The sequence below is a fragment of the Balaenoptera musculus genome, chromosome 8 (genome assembly GCF_009873245.2).
Source record: "Balaenoptera musculus isolate JJ_BM4_2016_0621 chromosome 8, mBalMus1.pri.v3, whole genome shotgun sequence".
NCBI lineage: Eukaryota > Metazoa > Chordata > Mammalia > Artiodactyla > Balaenopteridae > Balaenoptera > Balaenoptera musculus.
The window spans coordinates 29,627,822-29,654,565 of record NC_045792.1 but is presented as its reverse complement, the minus strand read 5'-3'; the positions used below and the strand labels follow the sequence as shown (position 1 = coordinate 29,654,565).

At 35.6% G+C, this 26,744-nt stretch overlaps 1 protein-coding gene across 2 annotated transcripts in view; it reads left to right on the top strand.

The window, feature by feature from the left end:
• DYNC2H1 (dynein cytoplasmic 2 heavy chain 1) overlaps nucleotides 1-26,744 on the top strand; it is a 368,911-nt gene that overhangs the window by 142,459 nt on the left and 199,708 nt on the right. For both annotated transcript variants that reach the window (XM_036860514.1, XM_036860513.1), the window contains exons 62-65: nucleotides 4,921-5,062; nucleotides 5,643-5,752; nucleotides 12,210-12,308; nucleotides 13,690-13,813. In XM_036860514.1, the coding sequence (XP_036716409.1) occupies nucleotides 4,921-5,062; nucleotides 5,643-5,752; nucleotides 12,210-12,308; nucleotides 13,690-13,813 (475 nt within the window). The remainder of the gene's footprint in view (nucleotides 1-4,920; nucleotides 5,063-5,642; nucleotides 5,753-12,209; nucleotides 12,309-13,689; nucleotides 13,814-26,744) is intronic.

The window sequence follows — 26,744 nt, the reverse complement described above, 5'->3', positions numbered from 1 at the left end:
TTCATTTTGGATGAACTATCCATTGGTGAAAGTGGGGTGTTAATGTCCCCTACTATGATTGTGTTACTGTTGATTTTTCCATTTATAGCTGTTAGTATTTGCCTTAAATATTGAGTTGCTTCTATGTTGGGTGCATAAATATTTACAATTGTTATATCTTCTTCTTGGATTGATCCCTTGATCATTATGTAGTGTCCTTTTTTGTCTCTTGTAATTGTCTTTATTTTAAAGTCTATTTTGTCTGATATGAGAATTGCTCCTCCAACTTCCTTTTGATTTGCATTTGCATGGAATATCTTTTTCCGTCCCCTCACTTTCAGTCTATATGTGTCCCTAGGTCTGAAGTGGGTCTGTTGTAGACTGCATGTTTATGGGTCTTGTTTTTGTATCCATTCAGGCGTCTATGTGTTTTGGTTGGAGCATTTAATCCATTTACATTTAAGGTAGTTATCAATATGTGTGTTCCTATTACCATTTTCTTAATTGTTTTGGGTTATTTTAGGGTTTTTTCCTTCTCTTGTGTTTCCTGCTTAGAGAAGTTCCTTTAGGATTTGTTGTAAAACTGGTTTGGTGGTGCTGAATGCTCTTAGCTTTTGCTTGTGTGTAAAGGTTTTAATTTCTCCATTGAATCTGAATGATATCCTTGCTGGGTAGAGTAATCATGGTTGTAGGTTTTTCTCTCATCACTTTAAATATGTCCTGCCACTCCCTTCTGGCTTGCAGAGTTTCTGCTGAAAGATCAGCTGTTAACCTTATGGGGATTCCCTTGTATGTTATTCTTTGCTTTTCCCTTGCTGCTTTTAATATTTTTCATTTGTATTTCATTTTTGATAGTTTGGTTAATATGTGTTGTGGCGTATTTTTCCTTGGATTTATCCTGTATGGGACTCTCTGTGCTTCCTGGACTTGATTGACTATTTCCTTCTCCATATTCGGGAAGTTTTCAACTATAATCTCTTCAAATATTTTCTCAGTCCCTTTCTTTTTCTCTTCTTCTTCTGGGACCCCTATAATTCGAATGTTGGTGCATCTAATGTTGTCCCAGAGGTCTCTGAGACTGTCTTCAATTCTTTTCATTCTTTTTTCTTTATTCTGCTCTGCAACAGTTATTTCCACTATTTTAACTTCCAGGTCCCTTATCCGTTCTTCTGCCTCAGTTATTCTGCTATTGATTCCTTCTAGAGAATTTTTAATTTCATTTATTGTGTTGTTCATCATTGTTTGTTTGCTCTTTAGTTCTTCTTGGTCCTTGTTAAACGTTTCTTGTATTTTCTCCATTCTATTTCCAAGATTTTGGATCATCTTTACTATCATTACTCTGAATTCTTTTTCAGGTAGACTGCCTATTTCCTCTTCATCTGTTTGGTCTGGTGGGTTTTTACCTTGCTCCTTCATCTCCTGTGTGTTTCTCTGTCTTCTCATTTTGCTTAACTTACTGTGTTTGGGGTCTCCTTTTCACAGCTGCAGGTTCATAGTTCCCGTTGTTTTTGGTGTCTGCCTCCAGTGAGTAAGGTTGGTTCAGTGGGTTGTGCAGGTTTCCTGGGGGAGGGGAGTAGTGCCTGTGTTCTGGTGGATGAGGCTGGATCTTGTCTTTCTGGTGGGCAGGACTGCGTCCGTTGGTGTGTTTTGGGTTGTCTGTGACCTTATTATGATTTTAGGCAGCCTCTCTGCTAATGGGTGGGGTTGTTTTCCTGTCTTGCTGGTTGCTTGGCATAGGGTGTCCAGCACTGTAGCTTGCTGCTCGTTGAGTGAAGCTGGGTCTTCGCGTTGAGATGGAGATCTCTGAGAGAGCTTTTGCCGTTTGATATTATGTGGGGCTGGGAAGTCTCTGGTGGTCCAATGTCCTGAACTCAGCTCTCCCACCTCAGAGGCTCAGGCCTGACACCTGGCTGGAACACCAAGACTCTGTCAGCCACACAGCTCAGAAGAAAAGGGAGGGAAAAAAGGAAAGAAAGAAAAAAAATTAAAAAATTATTAAATTAAAAAATAAAAAATATTATTAAAAACAAAAAATAAAAAAGTAAAAAAACAGAGAACACCCAATCCAAAAAACAAATCCACCAATGAGAACAAGCACTAAAAACTATACTAAAAATAAAAAAACGGACATGCAGAACCCTAAGACAAATGATAAAAGCAAAGCTATACAGACAAAAGTACACAAAGAAGCATATCCATACACACTCACAAAAGGAGAAAAAGGAAAAAAAAAATATAAAAAAAGGAAGAGGTCAACCAAATCAGTAAATAAATCTACCTGTGATAATAAGCTCTAAATACTAAACTAAGATAAACATAAAACCAGAAACAAATTAGATGCAGAAGGCAAACCCCAAGTCTGTAGTTACTCCCGAAGTCCACTGCCTCAATTTTGGGATGTTTTGTTGTCTATTCAGGTATTCCAAAGATGCAGGGTATATCAAGTTGATTGTGGAGTTTTAATCCACTGTTCCTGAGGCTGCATGGAGAGAGTTCCCTTTCTCTTCTTTGTTCGCACAGCTCCTGGGGTTCAGCTTTGGATTTGGCCCTGCCTCTGCTTGTAGGTCACCTGAGGGCATCTGTTCCCTGCCCAGACAGGACAGGATTAAAGCAGCAGCTTATTAGGGGTCTCTGGCTCACTCAGGCCAGGGGGAGGGAGTGGTACGGAATGCGGGTTGAGCCTGCAGCGGCAGAGGTCAGTGTGATGTTGCAACAGCCTGAGGCACGCCGTGTGTTCTCCTTGGGAAGTTGTTCCTGGATCACAGGACCCTGGCAGTGGCGGGCTGCACAGGCTCCTGGGAGGGGGGCTGTGGATAGTGACCTGTGCTTGCACACAGGATTCTTGGTGGCTGCAGCAGCAGCCTTAGCGTCTCATGCCCATCTCTGGTGTCTGCGCTGATAGGCACGGCTTGCGCCCTTCTCTGGAGCTCATTTACGTGGTGCTCTGAATCCCCTCTCCTTGCGCACCCTGAAACAATGGTGTCTTGCCTCTTAGGCAGTTCCAGACATTTTCCCGGACCCCCTCTCGGCTAGCTGAGGCGCACTAGCCCCCTGCAGGCTGTGTTCACACAGCCAACCCCAGTCCTCTCCCTGGGATCTGACCTCTGAAACCCGAGCCTCCACTCCCAGCCGCCACCCGTCCCAGTGGGTGAGCAGACAAGCCTCTCAGGCTGGTGAATGCTGGTTGGCACTGATCCTCCGTGCGGGAATCTGTCTGCTTTGCCCTCTGCACCCCTATTGCTGCGCTCTCTTCCATGACTCCTAAGCTTCCCCCCCACCACACCCTGTCTCCACCAGTGAAGGGGCTTCCTAGTGCGTGGAAATTTTTCCTCCTTCACAGCTCCCTCCCAGAGGTGCATGTCCCATTTGTATTCTTTTGTCTCTGTTTTTTCTTTTTACTTTTGCCCTACCCAGGTACACCGGGAGTTTCTTGCCTTTTAGGAAGTCTCAGGTCTTCTACCAGCGTTCAGTAGGTGTTCTGTAGGAGTTGTTCCACATGTAGATGTATTTCTGATGTATTTGTGGGGAGGAAGGTGATCTCCACGTCTTACTCCTCTGCTATCTTGAAGCTCTGCTGTGAATTAATCTTTAAGCAAAATATCTTTATATGAATGGATTTTAGACAAAGCAACCTATTCCTCTTTTAGTTAGGAAAAGGTAAGGGTAAAAATGAGTTGTGGAAAATTTAGTACTGTTTAGAGCCTTTTTAGGACTTACCTTTACCAAGACAGTCCTCTTAGGATTTGACACTGTCAGCTATTTATTTGCATTTGAAATTCTCTCTTATTTCAGCTTTGTGAAAGTGTTGTATTTTGTTTTTGTTCATTTGTTTGATTTTGTTTTTTTTTTTTTTTAAGCAGTTAGATTCCTGCCTTCACTGGATCCTCCTCATCTGCTTATCCAATAATGTCGATTGCCCCCTCAGTATTCTCTTCCTCAGCTCCTTTCTCTGCAAATATTCTGGGAATTCTCATCCTGTCTTAAGAGTATCACCCAAATGATGATGCTGACCAGAGCTATATTTCTAGTCTGCTGACTTTTAAATTCATATTTGTAACTACACCTTAGATATTGGCATTCAGCTGTCTCAGGAACTCAAATACATATCTAAATTAACTTATTTTCTTTTCTCATATGAAATCTCTTTTATTTCCTATGTCTCACAAGGCACCTTTCTTCTAGGCATCAAAACTAAAAATATGTGAATTATCTTAGACTCCTTCTGTTAATTTGTATCCTTTTGCAAATATCCCTCATATTTGTCTTCCATCCTTAATGCTCTTCTTTTTTCACCTGAATTCTCCTGACTTGTCTTTCTCCTATCTGACCCTTTAATTAGTTGATTCTTATTTGTCAGCTGAATTATCTTTCTAAAACCCAGTCTCATTACATCACTCACTGCTCTGTTTAAACACTTTCAGTGGCTCATTATTACCACAGGTTAAAACTGAAGCTACTTTGCATGGCATGGGAAGACTTTCAAATCTTCCTGCTTCCAGTCAACTCTGTGTTTCTCTTTTCATTATTCCTATTTTGGTACTCTTTCTGCTCAGGCTTATGCATTAGCCACACTATGCTTCTAATTAAAAAGTCTCCATGCTTAATTTTTGTTTTATACCTTTGCTCATACTCTGTGTATTCAAATCATGTTTTACAAAGTGATGCTAATTCACAGTATTTATTAGAATTATTAGGAAATTTCAATGACAAAATATATTCTTCTTTACAGATATGCTGGGATTTTATACAATTGTTTTAATATCACAGCAAGGTCTGAGGTCTTGTTGGTATTTTTACATTTCGCCAATTTTGTTCAGACATGTTATTACTTTAAACCAATAAATGATTTTTTCTATAGTCAAAACTTCAATTTGTGAAGCTATCAATATTTTTTTCTATCTTAGAACATATCCATATGTTGCTCTCTCCTTTTTTTTCCAGGTTGCAGAGATAACAGAGGAATTAGCTACTCTTCCTAAAAGAGCTCAGCTAGCTGCTGCATTTATTACATATCTTTCTGCTGCTCCTGAGGGTCTGAGAAAAACCTGTTTGGTAGAATGGTCCAAGTCAGCTGGTCTTGAAAGTTTGTATTTAATTATTCTTAAATTTGAAATTTCAATATACTAAAAAGCACATCTTTTGAGTTTTGTCATTTTACTTTTTTTTTAAATGAGGAAAATTTTCTGTAAGTTAAAGGATACCATAACTACTTTAGATTTGCTAAATTCTAAAAATGTTCTGAGAATCGCTTTATTATAATGACTCTTCTACCCATAAAATCTCTTTTTGAAACTGACACCACTGAATTATTTTGATGTTGTATGAATGCAGTTAAACATTTTTTTAATTTTTATACTAATTTCGTATGGTAAGATGAGATGTAGGAATTCCAAAATTCTTTGTGAATTTTGTGGTTTTTGCAAATTATTATACTTGTGAAACATTCATTTGATAGAAGAAATATAATTTGAGTTTCATTCCTTTGCACTTTTTAAAACTTTTTTTCTCTTTAGTTTCTGATTCTAAATGCAGAAGAATGAATTGCGTATTAAGAATGATCATGGGACTTTTGTTTGAGTATATTATAAATAGTTTTATTCCCTTTCTTTTATCAAGCACAAGATTATTGCAGTAAAGTATTATTGATATCTTTAATTTTTCAGAATTTGATCTGAGGAGATTTCTTTGTACTGAAAGTGAACAGTTAATTTGGAAAAGTGAAGGCCTACCATCAGATGACCTTTCCATAGAAAATGCTCTTGTTATCTTACAGGTAATTAATCTACTTTAATTTTCTCATTAGAAATGTTTCTTTTGAAGCTTGCTCCATGAAGTACCTTCTTCAAATCCTTAGGCTTTCACAGTTAGTCTTAGTTAAGTAAAAGTAAAAATATTTTGCTAATAAAAATCCATTTGTGATTCAGGTAGCATCTCTAAAATCTTCAGTGTAATTTATTTTTTACCTTAATATAAAAGTATAAATAAAAATGGTATTTTTTTGATGGTGAAATATTTTAAATTGAACTTCCTGATAATAATAGAAATGTTTTAGGGATACTTGATTCATTTGGTTATATAGTTCTTTCATCTAGAGTATATTTTAAAAATAAAAATTTTATACTTTTATTTCATTTTGTTTTACAAAGTTATGGAAAGTGAAGATGGATAAGTTTTGGGTTATAAGTTAAAGATAACCATGTGCATATTTTGGAAAATTGTTCTTTTACATAGTATATGTTTCCAAATAGTAATTGTTTAAAGTTGAAACAATTATACCTTAATTGGCAATGAATGTGAAAACCAAATTCAAAATCTTGTATACAAGCAAATCATTTCTTTGTATGAAGTTTGATTTTTTTACCTTTACTTTAGTTTACCTTTCTGATACAGAATTTGGAAGATAATGTTTCCCCCTTGAAAATATGTTTTGTTTTTTTCTGTTATTTTTATCTCAACAGTTTATACTCTATATTACCAGTGTTTTCTTTTCTCTCTACAACCCTTCTCTCTGTCCACACACCATTTCTTTATCCCATAACTCCACAGCTCAAAGAAAATATGAACATTAAATGTTTCTCCTTAGGCAGTGTAAGCTATATTATTATAAGATTCATATTGTGAATATGAATTGTGGTCCCTGTTCATTCCTGGATAGTTTATTCTGTTTGATTTGACCTATTAATCAGCTGACTATGCTTTGACTCTATACGTTGGTGTCTTACTAGCATAGAAGTCATTGAACAAAGATTAAACAATTTTGCCTTCTTTTAATTTGATTTGGCTTAAACTTTAATTTATTTTTTAGACATTTTTATTATTATTTTTCATACTAGAATTACAAATCTGGAGCTCTAAATGTGTATGTATCTAAATTCATTACAATCTAGTACTTTTTATCATATTTGTTATTCCTTTCCCAAGGTTTCATAGTCACCTCTTCTTCCTTTTTCAGTACTCCAAGAAAGCAATTGTTTGCAGATCTAAAAAAAAAATACTAGTTTAAGAATTTTTCTTTTTTATTCCATAAGAAATCAGAGGCTTTTAGAAAAAATATATCACAATAATTTTTATTTTTTACTGATAATAGTAATTGAAAATATTTACTTTTGTATTCTGAATTAAATTGTCTTTCGTGATGAATTTGGGGATATTGTCTTTGAAATTAATTTTAATAACAAGCTTAGTATACTTTGTATTTAATATTGCCAAGTTTCTTACAGACACTTATATGCATTTATATGACAAAACAAAACCATTTGGAAAAATTTGTTAGAGTAATTAGTCATTTTGTTGAAATGAATTTTCCATTATGGTTAACATTTTATCTTAATTCTAAGGTAGACTAGATTTAGAATAAACTGTTGTAGTTGAGGGTGTGGTTGGATACAACAAGTCTATAACATCTACTCGTTAACATTACCATGTGATATGAAGTTAGATGTCTAAATATGTACAAATTGGGTTTCTGGGAGTCTTCCCTGAGAAAAAATGACTAGGTGTGATGAATTAAATGTATTTTTGATTCAGAGATATAGCATGTCTCCTCATTAACTACAATAAAGCTTTTCAGAAATTCAGTGCGGGATTTCCCAGATTCAAAGGCTATAGTCGCTCAGTCCCTTATTGGTGGTAAGGATAGCCTTTTATGTCCAAAATTGTTCCTTGTCTTACAACAAAAGATGCTTGGAATTCTCATATTTGGGTTAAGCTAACTATTGAAGTACATATGTTGTCTGAGTGAGGAAGTAGTCAAATAATTATCTGCCACAGAAAGCTCATATGACCTATGTCCTTGAGGAGCAGGGGAAAATCTTGGCCATGGTGTCCTGGATTGCTTGGACTATGATTTACACCTGTTCTCCTGATGTGATTATTAATAATTTTTTCTTTACTCTCAAACGTGTCCTGGTTTGGAAGATAATTGCATGATCTTTGTAATATTGTGGAACTCAGGGGATAAATGGAGAGTATGAGACTATTAGACACTATGGAGAGGTGTGAGTGAAAGCATCCAGAAAGAAGATGGAAAAATATGATTAATTTAAATTTCACAGTGTTGTAAATTTTTCTTGGTTTAAATTTCACAGTATTATAAATTTTTCTTGTGAAGATGTACTAGGTATTTTTTTTTATTGTTTATGGACAGTTCAGTGTCAAATTAGTTTTCTTTATACCACTCAATTTCTGATATTTTTTTTTTCCCTTCCTGCCATTTAGTGTATGCTGAGGAAATGCAAACTAATTTGCTATTAGTCTAAAGAATATAAAATTGTAAAGGTAAATTGCATAGGGAAAACATTTTTTCATTAAATCCCAAATGCATAATAATAATCAACACTTACATGTACTTACTATGTTCTTCATATATTATTATTTAAGAATTAATACAAGTAAAGCACTTAAACTCTTAACTCATTTAATTTTCAAATCAACCCTATTTAGTAGGTACATGTATTATCCCTTTTTGTAGATAAGGAAGTTGAGACACAAAAGGATTAAGTTTCTTGTTCAGGGTCACAGAGCTGTCAAGAGGTACAGCCAAGATTCAAACACTGCCATCTAGCCAGTCTGTGCTGTAAGGCTGCCTCTCAAAGATATGTGTGTGTGCTTCTGTATATGTTTTAACTTATTTACTTTGTTATTCCTGTTAATATAATTCTCCTTATCTTATCAAAAGATGAGCTTTAGTTTTATTTACAAAATGTTTCTACTCTTATCCCACTTGTGGTTATTAAAAATAAAAATAAAATTATAGAGTTTTATAGATGTTTTAAAAATAGTCTTTTTCTTATTGGATGAAAGTCAAAAAGTGCAAACTTCCAGTTATAAGATAAATAAGCACTAAGGATGTTATGTACAACATGATAAATATAATGAACACTGCTGTATGTTATATATGAAAGTTGCTTAGAGAGCAAACCCTAAGAGTTCTCATCACAAGGAAAAAAATTTTTTTTCTATTTCTCTAATTTTGTACCTGTATGAGATGATGGATGTTCCCTAAACTTACTGTGATCATCATTTCATGATGTATGTAAGTCAGGTCATTATGCTGTACACCTTAACTTACACAGTGTTGTGTGTCAATTATATCAGTAAAACTAGAAGAAAAAAAATAATCTCTTTCAAAAATGTCCACTACCTAATCATTTTTTTTTGCCAATAGATATCATGTGTCTCTAGCCTTTGACCTCTGTTTTGAGCGCTATAGTTCTAATTTCCTGTTAGATATTGTTACCTGGAGCTTTGTAGGTAGCTCAAGCTCTGTCTTTAATCATTTTTTTAAAAAAACTTTTAGTCAAGAATCTTTTAGTGGCCAACTTTAGTACTTTTTTTTTTTTTTTTTAAAAAGCAACTTATGCTTTTAAATAACTGAGATGTTCAAAAGATTAGGACTAGCTTCAGGATTCGAATGGTGTTACCAGGACATCTCTCTTTCTCTCTCTCCATCTTAAGAGATGGTTTATTCTTGGATAGGTTCTTTCTACCCTGTGTTAAGGATAGACTTTGGCGACTCCAGGTTTACCATTATCACAATTTATGTTCTCAGACTAAAGATATCTCTTCCCTTCCTTTCCAGTATTTGTCATTCCCCCAAAAAGATTCTGATTGGTTAGTTTGGGTCACCTGCTCATCCCTTGTGTGCAGTGCTAGATGATTGATAATCCCATGAGAAATGCATTGAGTGGGGCATGCATGCTAGGCAAAGGTAGCTATGTACTTTAATAATTGTTTCTCTTCCTCACCCACTCCTTGTAACCTGCTTCTCTTTTATTTCCTAACACTGCAGATGTCACAGTCTTGGTCCAGTAATGCAAACTGCAAATCTGCAACTCATTCTTACTTTGTCTCTTTAATTTTACATTCAGTTAGTTATTCAGCAAGTCTTATCAAATCTACTTCTCAAATGTGTCATGAATTCATTCTCTTCTAACCACATCTACTGCCAGTGGCTTCACTTAGACCTTCATCATGTTGTACCTGGATAAATACATTATTATAGCAGTTGGTCCCCTGCCCCTGTATCAGTTCCTTTATTTTGGAGTGATCCTCCTAAAATGTTAATCTGATCATCACAGTTCCTTGATTAATATATTTCAGTGACTATCCATTACCTGCAGTATAAAAATTTCATTATCCTTAAACATGGCATAAAATGCTCTTCATGATCAGAAAGACCTCTGATTACTCCTGCCATTTTATATGTATCATCTTTGTCTATACTTTGTATTCCAACTATGCCAAACTACTGGTAGTTTTCCAAGTACTCCCAGGCTTTTCATTCTTCTCTCAATCAGGCTGTTGTTTTGGCCTAATTTGCTTTTTTTACTTCTTTGCCTGGCTAAGTCCTATTTTTTTTGACCTAGTTTGACTTGAATTGCTTCCTAGCAGCTTCTCCTAACTCCGCCTGTGATCCACCTATAGAATTTTGTGTCCTCTTTGATTGAAAAAATTTTCGGTTTTTTGCTTCTTTATTAGATGTGTGGCCAATGAGGGTAAGGGAATGTATCTTATTAATTTTTGTATCTCTCGTGTTGTCTTATTATAATCATTATTCAACATATGGTAGATGAATGAATAGCACGAATGAATGAAAGCTCACTATTTTTGGATCTACTATAATTTGTTAAATATAGAATTTTACCACATTTAGTCATGGAACACAGACCTAAAATATACCTCAGAGGTCTTCTCTAAATCTCTGGAGAAGTATAAATAAGATGAACACAAACTTGTAAGTATTCTTTGAAATTCTTAAGCATATTTTCTGTGCTAAAAACATGATTATTTGAAACATTATCTTATTCTCTTTTTAACTGCATCAGATCATTGGTTTGAAATCATGGGCAAGAACTTTTTTAAAATTTAAAATAAATATTTTTGTGGTTAGGCAAAATCTAGTTTACTTGTGGAATGTTTGCTATTGAATGCTAGCATAAAATGAGATCTACAACCTAGGTGTAATACTTTGGTAATACTTAAGAAGCTATTTACTAGCCATATTATTTTGCTATTTCTGGATGGCTCCAGAAATAGATGCTGGGGGAAGATCATACAGTGGGGTAACACTGGGGAACTGTGGTGGGAGTGGTCCACTCTGGGGGCAGGTAAAAGGAGGCCGCATTGTCTAGAGAGAATTTTAAAACAATAATAAAGCTGTTTTAAAGTCAGTCAGCTCTTTATTATCACCATGTGCTGGCAATTTTAAACAGCATTTCTGATAAAATGCTGTTAATCCCCAGGGCATGTGATCCCCACCATCCCTCTCCCTCTTGGTATGCCACTAAGATAACATCCATGTTCTTATTATCTACCCCAGTTCTAAGTCTTCACTTCACTGTGACTTTCATGTGTTATTTTATCCCTATAGCACACAACTGCATTACATTTTTCAAATAAATGTGAAAATTTAAGAAAAATAAGGTCAGTTGTTATTTAAATCTAATTTGCTAGGTAACAATGACTATTAGATGGTTTAAAATTTATCATATTTATTTAAATATATTTACATATATTTAAATTGATCAGATGTATAAATGTATAATTGGCTTCCTTTCATTTGCTAAATGGCATTGTCTGTATAGGGCACAATGCCAGGTTTCTAATTTTCTGTTTGTTTCAGGGTTTAATTAGTGCAAGGCGTTCTGTAATGAGTTTAGTTCCTAGTTTGTTAGATCTTAGCCTATCATCTTATGTAATTTTCTCTTCTAGGATACTCCTTTTGTAATATTAACTATGTAGTACTTTAGAGAAATTAGTCTTAAAATATAAATAATTTTATTGCTAATTATTTCAGCGATACATTTATGATTAGCTCATACTTCTCTTGTAAGTCCTCTGTGGTTTATTGAACCAAAGAATATCTAAAGTTAGGGAATGACTTGGCTGTGTATTTTAAAACCAAAAAGAGAGGTACAAATGGCATCAACTTAAGACTAGAACTCCTGCTTACTGTATTGTTAATATACATTTTCTGTGTTATTGTGTAGTAAATAAGACTATATTCACTTTACTGTGGTTAAATTTAATTACCTAGTATTAATTCCTGGTAAAATTGATTAATGTAACCTCTGGTGCCACTTAAAACTGTACCCTTATTTCCTCATTGTAGTTGTATATTTGTGTTCTCTAAAGCCTGAGAGAAAAACTCACTCATTAATTGATTAATAATTTTTAGAAAATTATTTTCATTTAATGAAAGCTTATAATCTTTTTTTTTTTTTGATTAGAGTCGAGTTTGCCCATTTCTTATAGACCCTTCTTCCCAAGCTACAGAATGGTTAAAGACACATTTGAAAGACTCACGTTTGGAAGTTATTAACCAGCAGGTGTGTATTACTTATAATTTAGATACCAACTAGTAATGGCATCTTGTGGTGAAAAGAACTATAATCAGAAAACATAGATTCAAAACTGAGTCTTATAACTTACCTGCTATGGGTCCTGGGGAAAGAAATGTAGCTTTCTTAGCTTTAGTCTTCTAATTTGTAAAAAGGAATAAGAATATTTGTTTGATTGCTTCTATATGCAAGGTGTTGATCTAAGCCCTGGGAATTTATAAGTGAGTAGTTCCTGCCCTCATGGAGATGACAATTAAGTAATTACTTATACTAAACAGTTAAATAAGCATTTACACTAAATTATGATTAAAGACAAGTATAGGATGCTATAGAAGTAAGTTACTTAGTTTGGAGAATTAGGAAAACCTCCTTGACTTTTTAATTTCCTGTTCCTGTAACTCATCAATGAGCATCTTTGTTGTGTCCCAAGATTTGACAGTTGGTCAATGAAATGTAATCATCGTGTTTTGTGTACTGACTTTTCACTGTCATGTTTATCGTGCCAAAGAAATTATTTTTGGTCAGTTTTTTTTTTTTTTTTGGGGGGAAGGCCTAGTGTATGTTTAATTTTTGTGGATATGCTTCAGGTGCTTGAAAAATTACCTCTTTAAAATGTTCTTCACTTACAAAATGGGGATATCTAACTCACTTGTGTTTAAGAATAATTGTAATATATTTATATAATATATAAAATATTTAATGTCACTTATGGTTGTAGTAGGAGGTCTTAATAATTATTATCCAAATTTAAAAAATTTTTTTAACCACAGTCGGAGGCTTGGAATGGTATTTAAAATGACTCTTTACCTAGCCAGAAAGCCTAAAAATTCTTGCATGGTTATAGAATTTTATCTAAAGGTTCTTTTCACAGTAATTAGAACTATCACATCAAGATAAGTTTACTAGAATTCATCATCTTCCATTCTTCCATTCTTCATTCCACTAGAATCCATCATCTTCCATTTCTTCTTCCATTCAATGTATGATATTGAATACAACCAAAGTAGTTTTTATTAATACTTGGATGAGTAACTTATTGCATGTAGAATTTGAAAATTTCTGCATCAATTTGAAATCATAGTAGAAAATTTAAAAAGGCTTTTTTATTGTTAATGTAAAAATCCTTTTTTTCTTATATGTCTATTTAAATTATTTATGAATTTATTTGATAATTTATTCAACTAAATTGATTCATCACCAAGTACTTATAACTGGAAAAGCAATCATGAATAATTTGTATTGTTAACATACATATTAATTTTAAAATATTTGTGTTATTCCTGTTAATAGCTTCATTCATTATCTGTAAGGACTTTTGTAAATCTAAGGTAATAAAGGAATTCATATGTATTCTTATTTATTCTCTTAGGATAGTAACTTTATCACAGCTCTTGAGTTGGCAGTACGTTTTGGGAAAACACTTATTATACAAGAAATGGATGGTGTAGAACCTGTTCTTTATCCATTATTGAGACGAGATCTGGTTGCTCAAGGTAAATGAATATTTGACAGTTTCCAGAGAGTAACTATTTTTTAAATCCAAAATAATTAACTTCATTAACTAACTTTGACATTTTTTGTCTTTTCACTGAATCTAAAGAGATGAAAACTTTTTGGGGAGTGGATTATAGTAATGTCATCAGAATCTAATAGTAACAGCAAGTCAAAAACTTAAAGTGCCTTTGTAAAAGAGGCACCATGTCAGGGTCTCCCACACCATTCCCAGGAACAGTATTTTACCAGGAAGACTCAAGGGATTCAGCACTCATGGCTTAGATTTATTGCAGGGAAAGGATGCAAAGCAAAGTCAGTAAAGAGAAAAGGCACATAGGGTGAAGTCAGGAGTCAAGAAACCAGGTGCAAGCTTCCAAGAGTCTTCTTTCATTGGAGTTACACAGAATGTGCTTAATTCCCCCAGGACTGAGTTGTGACAACACGTGTGAAAGTTGTCTACCAAGGAAGCTTATTAGAGACTCAGTGTCCAGAGTTTTTATTGGGGCTTATTATGTAAGCACACTCTGTCTAGCAGGTAGCAAAATTCCAGACTCCCCAAAGGAAGGCAGGTGTTCAGCGTAAACCGTATTGTTTGTACAAATAGTTTAAGCACAGTGGGCCACTCTTACCTATTCTGGGAATGGTGAGAACCTTAACAAAATCCAAATTCCCATACAATGGTTATGGGCCAACCTTGCAAGCAGGCCTCTCTAAGGATACTGGTCTTAGGACTGTTACGTTACCTCTTTTCTGTGCAGGCACCTAACCCAGACTTTGATATTAGAAAAGTTATGTAAGAGCATGTTGTGCAAAATGTCATAGACATGTACTTATATTATATATAAGTACATACACTTACTTATACCACACACTTTGCTAGCACCACAAAGTTTAGAAAATTGGAGTTATTGGGGGCAAAGCAGAGAAATAGCAAAGAATGCACTATTTACTGATCACCTGTTATCCCACAAATAGGTATGCTTAGCCTAACAGTGGTTGATATGTTATGGAAAGAACCCTAGTAGTGGGACTGTTGCCAATGTAACCTGGACTTACTTCCTGGGGTTCAGTCTCTGGTCTCAGTCTGTTCTTTACTGGAGCTAATTCAGATCTGTTGAGCTACCTCTTGCTATGCTATCTTAAAGGGGGTGGAAATGAACCTTTAGGATCATCTGGATTTGACTCTCTTTAGTCTATATGCTGACCCTTGAGGGCTCATTAAATATATCTCGATGAGCTCTTATTGGTATTAGGTTTTAGCCATATCTGCTGCATTGTCTGAGAATGGAGTTTGACAAGGTCCCCTAAAATTGGATCTGGTAAAAAATGATAATATTCTACATCATGATTGGTTCACATGATGAACCACTATTCCAGATAGTTGTTCAGTGCTGTTTGGGTCAATTTGTTAATTTCTGTTCACTTCATTGAGAAAAAGAGAGTTACCTCTGCCCCTACCTTACTTTTTCCACCTTCAATCCAGAGTCACATGTGTTCATGTCACATCAGTTGAAGTCTGTTATCCCCTTTGAGTATACTTCAGATTGTCCTTTTCTACAGTTTTGAGTTCCTCATGAATAGCCATTTGTCGTCATACATTTCCTGTGGGGACAGAGGATGGTTGTCCTAGAAAGACATAAAACAAAGCCTGTGTCCAAGTTCATTTACGTCCCAGTGTTCTTAATCTAAGCAACATGAACTGCCTTTCTACATAGTGATGTCAAAACAGGCACAAGTAATAGGAATAGAATGTACTTCTCCTCCTCAAATTTATGCAGTTCAAAAATCCCCTCAAATGTGTATTGATCAAAAAGAAGAGCAAGGTACAATTCCTCGTCAAAGTCTCATTGTTTTAAATTTCCTGTTTCCTGTGTTCCTAGTAGCTCAGCCAAGGCAGAAGATAGATGTAGCAGTTTGCAACTGTCAAACAGCTGAAGACCGCTTGACCAGCTAGCTATGTAGAAGTTGCTGAGGGAGAGGCTAGTGTAGTTGGCAAATAGTTTAAGTTTTACTAGCAATAGATGTCAAAATTATTTTTATTAATCATTCTAATCCTTTACAGTTATTTCATTTCCATTTGGGATTTGAGTATGGATTCGAGAGTTATAGTAGAGATGATAGCTAAACATTCTTGGTTGGCTCTTTTAGACCAAATTCTTCACTTTAGGCACGACTGCTTCATACAGGCATATGTATGTGCAACATAAAGAGTAACCTTGTGATTAATTGCTGTATCTGTTTCTAGAGGGTGGTTCTCCATATAGGTATGTCTTTGGTAGCCCAGCTGAGTCTAGGCGGCCTAATGGCCTGAACACAGCTAGACCAATGGTTCTCTAATGGTAGTGATTTTGTCCCCCAGGGGACATTTGGCAAAGACTGGAGACATTTTTGGTTGTAACAACTTGGTGCGTCTATTCCAAGGATATCTTTAAAATGTACAGGGCATCTCTTCATGACAAATAATTTTCCAGTACAAATTGTCAATAGTACTGAGATTGAGAAACCCTAAGGTAGCTCACCAGTTCTGACCCATTAATCTCTGTACTGGTATATTTCAGTTATTTTCAGGGTGACATGCTTTATAGCCAAGAGCACTACTTGAAGCCAGTTCATTGTACAGAATATTCCATGCTATAGGTTGCCAAAAATTTTACCTTTGGATAGTGGATGGCTGTAACATTCCATTGGATTTTCTTATCTGTGAGATTTTCTTGTAGACATCTGTAATTCTGTGCATCTGAAAGATACAGGGCTCAAAGACAAGGATTGGTTTACAACTGCTTGTATTACTTCCAGAGTTTGCACTACTTGCAGCTTTACAGGAGCTGCCATTCAAACTTAGCCACATGTTTGTTGACCAGATAAATTATTAGGCTGTAGTAAAATTTTCAGGTGTGGAATATGCTGCTTCTAGTAAGTGAAGAAGGTATTCAGTTGTTGGTTTTCTTTCTTTGTATATAGTGGCTATAAAGCCAGCAGTTTATTCTTAATAGGCTGTGGGATATTTCCTTGAACAATGTTGATTTGATTATTTTTGTGGCCGGGTTTTTTGTTTATCTTCATATAAGTCCCATCATCTTTAGTTAGTTAAGCTTGAAAGGTTTACAATACAATGTGAGCAATTTTATCAGTGGAGACCATTACCAAGATGTTACCTATATGATGGAATGTTTGTACCCATATGGCAGTTCACATGGTACTTGGATTTCTCTAATTCAGATGATAATATATTTCTGAAGAGTTTGGACCTGTTAAGGTATACTGCATATAAGAGATGAACTGATTTTCGTCTTCTTCCCAGGGGAATATAAAAAAGAAATCATTAATAATCATTAGCAGTGTTCAACTATCTGCTGTGAGCAAAATATTTTTAATCATCGCTGTGTCAAGCATTGTGGAAGCAGTGGTGGCCACTTCCTGGTTTAAGTTTCATGGTCATAATAAACGTTCAAGCAACTTTTATTTTGAAATCCAGACAGATAAAATTGTGTAGCACTCTTGCCTGCTGTAAAAAGAATAACTTTCTTTTTCACTTCCTAGCATGATGCATTTCTTTCAACTATAAATATTGGCCAGATTTGGGTACACTTTATAGGCAGATCTTGCCTGTATCTTTGGCTAATTGTTACAGAAGTCATCAAGGCATCACAATAAACATAGCCAATTAATATATCTGTACATACAGGTGCTCCAAATCTATTAGATATGTTAACCAAAAAAATCGAAACAAAATATACTCAAGCCTGATCCAGGTTCAGAAACCAAAATAATAGCCATGTAAAGTGAGGCTTCCCCTGGAAAGAGAATGTGAGACCAAATCTTGTACTTGTGCCTAATCATTCTGTTTCCACAGTTCTCTAAAGTACAGTACAGATTTTGTGCCCAGGAGAAAAACATAGTCAAAATTAACTCCATCGTAGGTTAACTCCAATGTAAATTAAGACTTTATACAGTTAAGACTGTGTTGGACTTTTATAGTTCTACATGTAATATTTTCTAAGAGTAGTATAGGAGACTTATGTCCAAGGGTCTTTATATACAATGAAACATTTATTTTGAAATATTTTTTAAAATGTTATATCAGAATAATGCATTGGTGGGTTACACAGTCAAATAGTATAGGATGGCAGGAGTGTTCTTTCCCTCCTCTCTTCTTACAAGAGAAAATCAGTTACTTTTTAATTTTCACTTTTTATTGAGATACACTTACAAATGTATAGCTTAATGATTTTTACAAATGGAATACACTTCTATAAGCACCCTTCTAGAATACACTTCTATAAGATCAAGATACAGAACTTTTTCAGCATTCCAAACTCCCTTATTTACCACTGTCCCCCACAAGGATAACCACATTCCTGCCTTATAACAGATAAGTTTTGCTTGTATTTGTACATTGCATAAATGAGAAAGAAAAAAGCAGCACCTGACTACTATGGGCTGGAAGCTGGCCAGGCTCTACAGCTTGACCATGGTGTTCTCCTGTTGAACATAAACCATTTCACAGAACACCATCAACAGGCAGGTCACTCTGTGACCATAAGCATGTCAGCGCACAGAAACGAGGACACTTTCCATGCCACAAAAATAACTAAACATCCTCCTCTCCCTGCTAATATGAGTGACTTCTGCTTTTTTACCCATATAGCTTAGTCTGACACCATTTCTGACACCTCCTAGATATCAACAAAATTATTGATACCAATCATAGAATTGTCTGGTCTTTCTGATAGCATCCATTCCCCAGCAAAACCGCACTTTCTTTGAACCATTCTAAAATCACCCAGCGTTAAGTCCATCTTCTATAAAAAGCATCTCTGAATACTTTTTTACTGAGACAAGGTGCAGTCTCCCATGGTGATCTATCTTTCATTGTAAGTTGCCAGTATACCCGAGCTGAGGCCCTTTAAACTGAGTTTATGTTTTAACTAATTAGTTAACTGAATAATTTTTAATTGAAGTATAGCTGATTTACAAAATTATATTAGTTTCAGTTGTACACATAGTGATTAAATGTTTTTATGGATTATACTTCGTTTAAATTAATTACAAAACAGTGGCTGGCTGTATTTCCCTGTGCTGTACAGCAGCGGCCTCAACCTTTTTGGCACCAGGGACTGGTTTCATGGAAGACAGTTTTTCCATGGATAGGGTGTGGGGGATGGTTCAGGTGGTACTGGTCCGCGGCCCAGGGGTTGGGGACCCCTGGTGTACAGTATATCCTTGTTTATACGTAGTAGTTTGTATCTCTTAATACCATATCCCTGTCTTCCCCTTCTCCCCTTCTCTCTCCCCACTGGTAAGCACTAGTTTGATTTCTGTTAGTCTGTTTGTTTTGTTATATACTTTGACTTGTTTTATTTTTTAGATTCCACATATAAGTGGCAATATAGAGTGTTTGTCTTTCTCTGTCTGACTTATTTCACTAAGCATAATACCCTCTAGGTTCGTCCATGTTACTGAAAATTGCAGAATTTCTTTCTTTTTTATGGCTGAGTAATATTTCATTGTGTGTATGTGTGTGTGTATATATTTTCAATATATATTAATATATATATGGTATATACATATATATCACATCTGTTTTATCCATTCATCTATTAATGGACACTTAGGTTGCTTCTGTATCTTGGCTATTGTAAATAATGCTGCTATGAACATTGGAGTACATATACTTTTCAAATTAGTGTTTTTGTTTACCTTGGAGGTTTACCCAGCAGTAAAATTGCTGGATCATATGGTAGTTCTATATTTAGTTTTTGGAGTAGCCTCCATACTGTTTTCCACAGTGACTGTACCAATTTACATTCCCACCAGCAGTGTACTAGGGTTCCCTTTTCTCTACCTCCTCGCCACCATTTGTTATTTGTGGTCTTTTAAATGAAAGCCATTCTGCCAGATGTGAGGTAATAGCTCATTGTGGTTTTGATTGTATTTCTCCAATGGTAGCAGTGCTTAGAATTTTTTCATGTGCCTGTTGGCCATCTGCATCTCTTCTTTGGAAAATGTCTGTTCAGGTCTCCTGCCCAATTTTTAATCGGGTTGCTTGTTTTTTGATGTTGAGTTATATGAGCTGTTTATATGTTTTGGATATTAATCCCTTATTGATCATATCATTTGCAAATATTTTCTCCTGTTCAGTAGGTTGTCTTTTTGTTTTGTCAGTGGTTTCCTTTGCTGTGCAAAAGCTTTTAGATTTGTTTGATTAGGTCTCATTTGTTTATTTTTGCCTTTTTTCCTTTTGCCTGTGGAGGCAGATCCAAAAAATATTGCTATGACTTATCTAAAAGAGTGTTCTGCCTTCTCTTTTAGGAGTTTTATTTTTTCAGGTCTTACGTTTATCTCTAATCTGTTTTGAATTTATTTTATATATGGTGTGATAAAATGTCCTAATTTTATTCTTTTACATGTAGCTGTCCAGTTTTTCCAGCATCACTTATTGAAGAGACTGTCTTTCCTCCATTGTATATTCTTGACACATTTGTTGTAGATTAATTGACCATAAGTGCATGGGTTTCTTTCTAGGCTCTCTATTTTGTTCCATTGAACTGTGTGGCTGATTTTCTGCCAGTATCATGCTATTTTGATTACTGTAGCTTTCTAGTATATTCTGAAGACTGAGAGCATAATACCTCCAGCTTTGTTCTTTTTTCTCAAGATTACTTTAGCAATTTGGGGTCCTTTGTTGTTCCATATAAATTTTAGGATTATTTGTTCTAGTTGTGTGAAAAATGTCATGGGTATTTTGATAGGGATTGCATTGAATCTTTAGATTGCTTTGGGTGCTATGGATATTTTAACAATATGAATTCTTTCAATTGCAGAACACGGAATATCATTCCATTTCTTTGTATCAGCTGCAGTTTCCTTCTTAAATGTTTTATAGTTTTCAGAGTGGGTTTTGCACATCCTTGGTTAAGTTTATTCCTCAGTGGTTTATTCTTTTTGATGTGATTTTAAACAGGATTGTTTTCTTGCTTTCTCTTTCTCATAGTTCATTGTTAGTGTATAGAAAAGCAACAGATTTCTGTATATTAATTTTGTGTCCTTCAGCTTTACTGAATTCATTTATTAGTTCTAATAGTTTTTTGGTGGAGACTTTAGGGTTTTGTTTATATAGTTTTATGTCATCTGCAGATAGTAGCAGTTTTACTTTTCCCTTCCAATTTGGATACTCTTTATTTCTTTTTCTTGTCTGAATACTGTGTCTGGGACTTCCAATACTATGTTGAACAGAATTGGTGAGATTGGGCATCCTTCTCTTATTCCTGATTTGAGAGGAAAGGCTTTCTTTTCACCTTTTCACCATTGAGTATGATGTTAGCCATAGGTTTGTCATAAATGGCCTTTATTATGTTTAGATATGCTCCCTGAAAACCCACTTTGATGAGAGTTTTTATCACGAATGGATGTTGAATTTTGTCAAGTGCTTTTTCTGTGTTTATTGAGATGATCATATTATTTTTATTCTTTCTTTTGTTAATGTGATGTATCATTGATTTGCGAGTGTTGACCCTTGCATCCCTGGAATAAATCCCACTTGATGATGGTGTATGATCCTTTTTATTTATTGTTGAATTGGTTTGCTAATATTTTGTTGAGGATTTTTTCATCTGTATTCATCAGAGATATTGGCCCTTAATTTTCTTTTGTTGTAGTGTCTTTGTCTGGTTTTGTTATCCAGGTAATAGTGGCCTCATAGAATGAATTTGGGAGTGTTCCATCATCTTCAATGTTTTGTAATACTTTGAGAAGGATAGGCATTAACTCTTCTTTATGTGTTTGGTGGAATTCCCTTGTGAAGCTGGCGGGTCCTGGATTTGCTGGGAGGATTTTTGTTACAAATTCAATTTCACTGTTAGTAATTGGTATGTTCAGATGGTCTCTTCCTTCCTTGTCAGGTTATATGTTTCTAGAAATGTGCCCATTTCTTCTGGCTTGTCTATTTTGTTGGCATATAACTGTTCATAGTATTCTCTTATGATTTTTTATATTTCTGTGATAATGGCTGTAATTTCTCCTCTTGCATTTCTTCTTTTGTTTATTTGCATTTTCTCTCTTTTGATGAGCCTGGCTAAAGGTTTATTTATTTTGTTTATCTTTTCAAAAAACAAGTTCTTGCTTTCATTGACCTTTTCTATTGTTTTTTGTCTCTAATTTTATTTCCTCTCTAATATTTATTATTTCTTTCCTTCTGCTGACTTTGGGCTTTATTTGTTCTTCATTTCCTAATTCCTTTAGATGATAGGTTAGGTTGTTTATTTGAGATTTTTCTTATTTCTTGAGGTGGGCCTGCATTGCTGTAAACTTCTCTCTTAGAACTGCTTTTGTTGCATCCCATAGATTTTGGCAAGTTGTGTTTCCATTATCTTTTGTCTCAATGTATTTCCTGTTTTCCTCTTTAATTTCTTCATTGGCTCACTGGTTTTCAGTAGCATGTTGTTTATTTCTCACATATTTGTGCTTTTCCCAGTTTTCTTCCTGTAATTGATTTCTAGTTTCATACTGTTGTGGTCAGAAAAAATGCCTGATATAATTTCTGTCTTCTTAAATTTGTTGAGACTTGTTTTGTGTCTTAGCACATTATCAATCCTGGAGAACATTTCATGTGCACTTAAAGAGAATGTGTATTCTGCTCTTTTGGGGTAGAATGTCCTGTAGATATCTATTAAGTCCAGCTGGCCTGTTGTGTCATTTAAGACCCTGTTTCCTTATTGATTTTCCCTCTGGATGATCTGTCCATTAATGTAAGTGGTATGTTAAAGGCTCCTCCTATTCTGTTATTGTCAGTTTCTCCCTTTATGTCTCTTAGTATTTGCTTTATATATTTAGGTGCTCCTGTATTAGGTGCATACATGTTAACAAGTGTAATATCCTGTACTTGTGTTGATCCTTTTATTATTACATGATGCTCTTCTTTGTCTTTTGTCATAGACTTTGTTTTAAAGTCTACTTTGTCTGATATGAGTATTGTTACCTCTGCTTTCTTGCTATTTCCATTTCCGTGAAATCTCTTTTCCATCCCTTCACTTTCAGTTAGTGTGTCTTTAGCTCTGAAGTCAGTCTCTTGTAAGCAGCACATAGATGGGTCTTTTTTATTTTTAATTAATTTATTTATTTTCTGGTTGTTTTTTTTTAACACCTTTATTGGAGTATAATTGCTTTGCCATGGTGTGTTAGTTTCTACTTTATAACAAAGTGAATCAGTTATACATATACATATGTCCCCATATCTCTTCCATCTTGCGTCTCTCTCCCTCCCACCCTCCCTATCCCACCCCTCTCGTTGGTCACAAAGCACCAAGCTGATCTCCCTGTGCTATGCAGCTGCTTCCCACTAGCTAACTATCTTACGTTTGGTAGTGTATATATGTCCATGCCACTCTCTCACTTTGTCCCAGCTTACCCTTCCCCCTCCCTGTATCCTTAAGTCCATTCTCTAATAGGTCTGCATCTTTATTCCCGTCTTGCCCCTAGGTTCTTCTGACCATTTTTTTTTAGATTCCATATATATGTGTTAGCATATGGTATTTGTTTTTCTCTTTCTGACTTACTTCACTCTGTATGACAGACTCTAGGTCCACCCACCTCACTACAAATAACTCAGTTTCGTTCTTTTTTATGGCTGAGTAATATTCCATTGTATATAAGCAGCACATAGATGGGTCTTTTTTAATCCAATCATCCACCCTATGTCTTTTGATTGGAATATTTATTACATTGACATTTAAAATAATTATTGATAGGTATGTCCTTATTGCCATTTTGTTACCTGTTTTCTGGTAGTTTTGAGTTCTTTTTTGTTCTTTTTTTTCTTCTTTTAGATTCTTCCTTTGTGGTTTGATGATTTCCTTTCATGGTATGCTTGTGTTTCTTTCTTTCTAATTTTTGTATATCTATTGTAAGTTAGGCGGTTTTTCCTTTTCAGCACTTTGAGTATATCATGCCACTCCCTTCTAGCCTGCAAAGTTTCTGCAAAAATATTAGTTGGTAACCTTCTTTGGGTTCCCTTTTATGAGACTCTTTGTTTTTCTCTTTCTGTCTTTAGAATTTTCTCTTTAACTTTTGCTGATTTAATTATGATATGTCTTGGTGTGTGTCTTTTTAGTTCATCTTGTTTGGGACCCTCTGTGCTTCTTGTACCTGTATATCTGTTTTCTTCTTCAGGTTTATGAAGTTTTCAGCCATAATTTCATCAAATACATTTTCTACCCTGTTCTCTCTCTCTTCTCCTTCTGGGACCCGTATGATGCAATGTTGGTACGATTGATGTTGTCCCAGAGCTCCCTTAAACTGTTCTTCTTTCTTTCATCCTCTCTCCCTCCCTCTCTCCCTCCCTCTCTCCCTTCCTTCCTCCCTCCCTCCCTTCCTTCCTTCCTTTTCTCCCTTCTTCCCTTCCTTTCCTGATTTGGTTATTTCCATTATTCTATCTTCCAGATCACTTTTGTGTTCTTGTATATCACTTAGTCAGCTGTTAATCCTTCTATTGTGTTTTCCATTTCAGTTACAGTATTCTTCAATTCTAATTCTTTTTTATATTTTCTAGTTCATTATTAAAATTCTCACTGTGTTCAGCTACTCTTTTGCCTGCTTCAGTTAGCATTTTTTATTACTAATGCATTGAACTCCTAATCTGGTAAATTTTTTATTTCTGTCTCATTAGTTGTTTTTTTCAGGGATTTTCTCTTGCTCTTTCAATTGAGGCAAATTCCTCTGTCTTCTCATTTTGCTTAACTTTCTCTGTCTTTATGAAATTAGGTGAAACTGTTGCCTATTGCAGTCTTTAATGGGTGCCTTTGTGTGGTACAGTCTGCTGAATCTGATGTGAACACAGAACCTGTCTTTCCTCAGGTTTGCTGACAGCTATCACCTTGGTAGGAAGCTGGAGATGGAGTTGTTAGATCAGAGCCAGGTGTAGCTGGGGCTTTTTCTCTGCTCAGTGGCCATCACTGCTCTGTAGGGGGTGGGGTCTGTTCCCAAGTTTCTGGAGCAGAAGTTTTTTTTTTTTTTTCTCTCTCTTTTGTTGGGTTCTTTTTTTTTTTTTTTTTTACATCTTTATTAGAGTATAATTGATTTATATTGTTGTGTTAGTTTCTGCTGTATAACAGAGTGAATCAGCTGTACATATACATATATCTCCATATCCCCTCCCTCTTGCGTCTCCCTCCCACCCTCCCTATCCCACGCCTCTAGGTGGTCACAAAGCACTGAGCTGATCTCCCTGTGCTATGCGGCTGCCTCCCACTAGCTATCCATTTTACATTTGGTAGTGTATGTATGTCCATGCCACTCTCTCACTTTGTCCCAGCTTACCCTTGCCCCTCCCGGTGTCCTCAAGTCCATTCTCTACGTCTGTTTCTTTATTCATGTCCTGCCCCTAGGTTCTTCAGAACCATTGGTTTTTTTTAGATTCCATATATATGTGTTAGCATATGGTATTTAGTTTTCTCTGACTTACTTCACTCTGTATGACAGACTCTAGGTCCATCCACTCACTACAAATAACTCAATTTCGTTTCCTTTTATGGCCGAGTAATATTCCATTGTCTATATGTGCCACATCTTTATCCATTCATCTGTTGATGGACACTTAGGTTGCTTCCATGTCCTGGCTAAATAGTAAATAGTGTGGAGCAGAAGTTTTGAGGGTTGGGTCCGAGCTGGCTCCATTCCCTTGAAGTGTGTTTTCTCCTCAATCCCAGCACCAGCATTCTTGCCCAGGAGGGGAGCAGTGCTCGGGCAAGAGGGGCTGGCATGGGCACTTGGCGTTGGTCTGGGTGCGAATTGTGGCTGTCTGACCACAGAGAGAAATCATGGCTGCTCTGATGTGCTGCCTGTGTAAGTACCAGTAATGGCTGCTCCCACCCTGCTCAGACACGCTTTAGGTCTGAGTTGCTTTTGCTTCTCACAGCTGAGCTTTCTGCTCAGCTGTAGCAGCCCTCACCCCAGTGAGGCTGAAGCAGTTGCTAGACTTAGACTGGGGTGCGTTCTGGGGCAGTCACAGGAAACCAGTCAGCCACCCATGCAGTTTCAGTCCACCCTCTCCACCCTGTTTTGGAAGTAAGCAAGCGAGTATGCGCTCCTCATGAATGGAGTCCAGGCTTCTCACAGCCCTCCTGTTAGTTCCCCCAGCCCTCCAAACAGCAAAGAGACTCACATTCTCAGTGTCTGACCTTTGGACAAGGGTGCCCAATTTGTGACTCAAACCGCCTACTTCCTAGAGAGGATCTCCTCCTGTGTGATCCCTCTTCTTCTGAGTCCCCTCCCAGGGGCACAGGTCCAGACCTGATAGCTTCTCATCCCTTTATACCCAATTCTATATGGATCTTTCTTACAGTCTTCTAGTTCTGCTAGTCTACAGTTAGCTTTCAGTGAGATTTGTTTCACGTGTAGACATATTTTTGATGTGTTCTGCATCCTTCTGCTTTGCCATCTTGATTTCTTCTCCCTGAGTTAATTTAGTTTTGTTTGTAATCTATATTCTGTGTATATATCAACTTAGATTAATTTTTTTAGGTGTTTGTCTATTGCATTTAATTTGTCAAATGTATTGGTGTGTTTTTATATAATATTCTTATAACTTTAAAATTTCTGAGTTTTTCAATAATGTGTCTTTTTTTCGATATTGATAATTTTTTTTCTCTTTTTCTTTGGTAGGTCTTGATAGCAGTTTATCAATTTTACTGATTTTTTCGAAATACCAATTTTTAACTTTGTTGATTTTCTCTATTGTATTTTCAATTTTTGCTTTTTATTTATTTTATTCTTAATATTTTCCTTAGATTTTATTTGGCTGTCTTTTTTTAGATTCTTGAAATGGAAATTCAAAGTATTGATAATTCATTATTTTCTTTTTCCTAATATATGCATTTTTTTTGTCTATAAACTTTCTGCTAAGCCCTTCTTCAGCTTCATACCACAAGTTTTGGT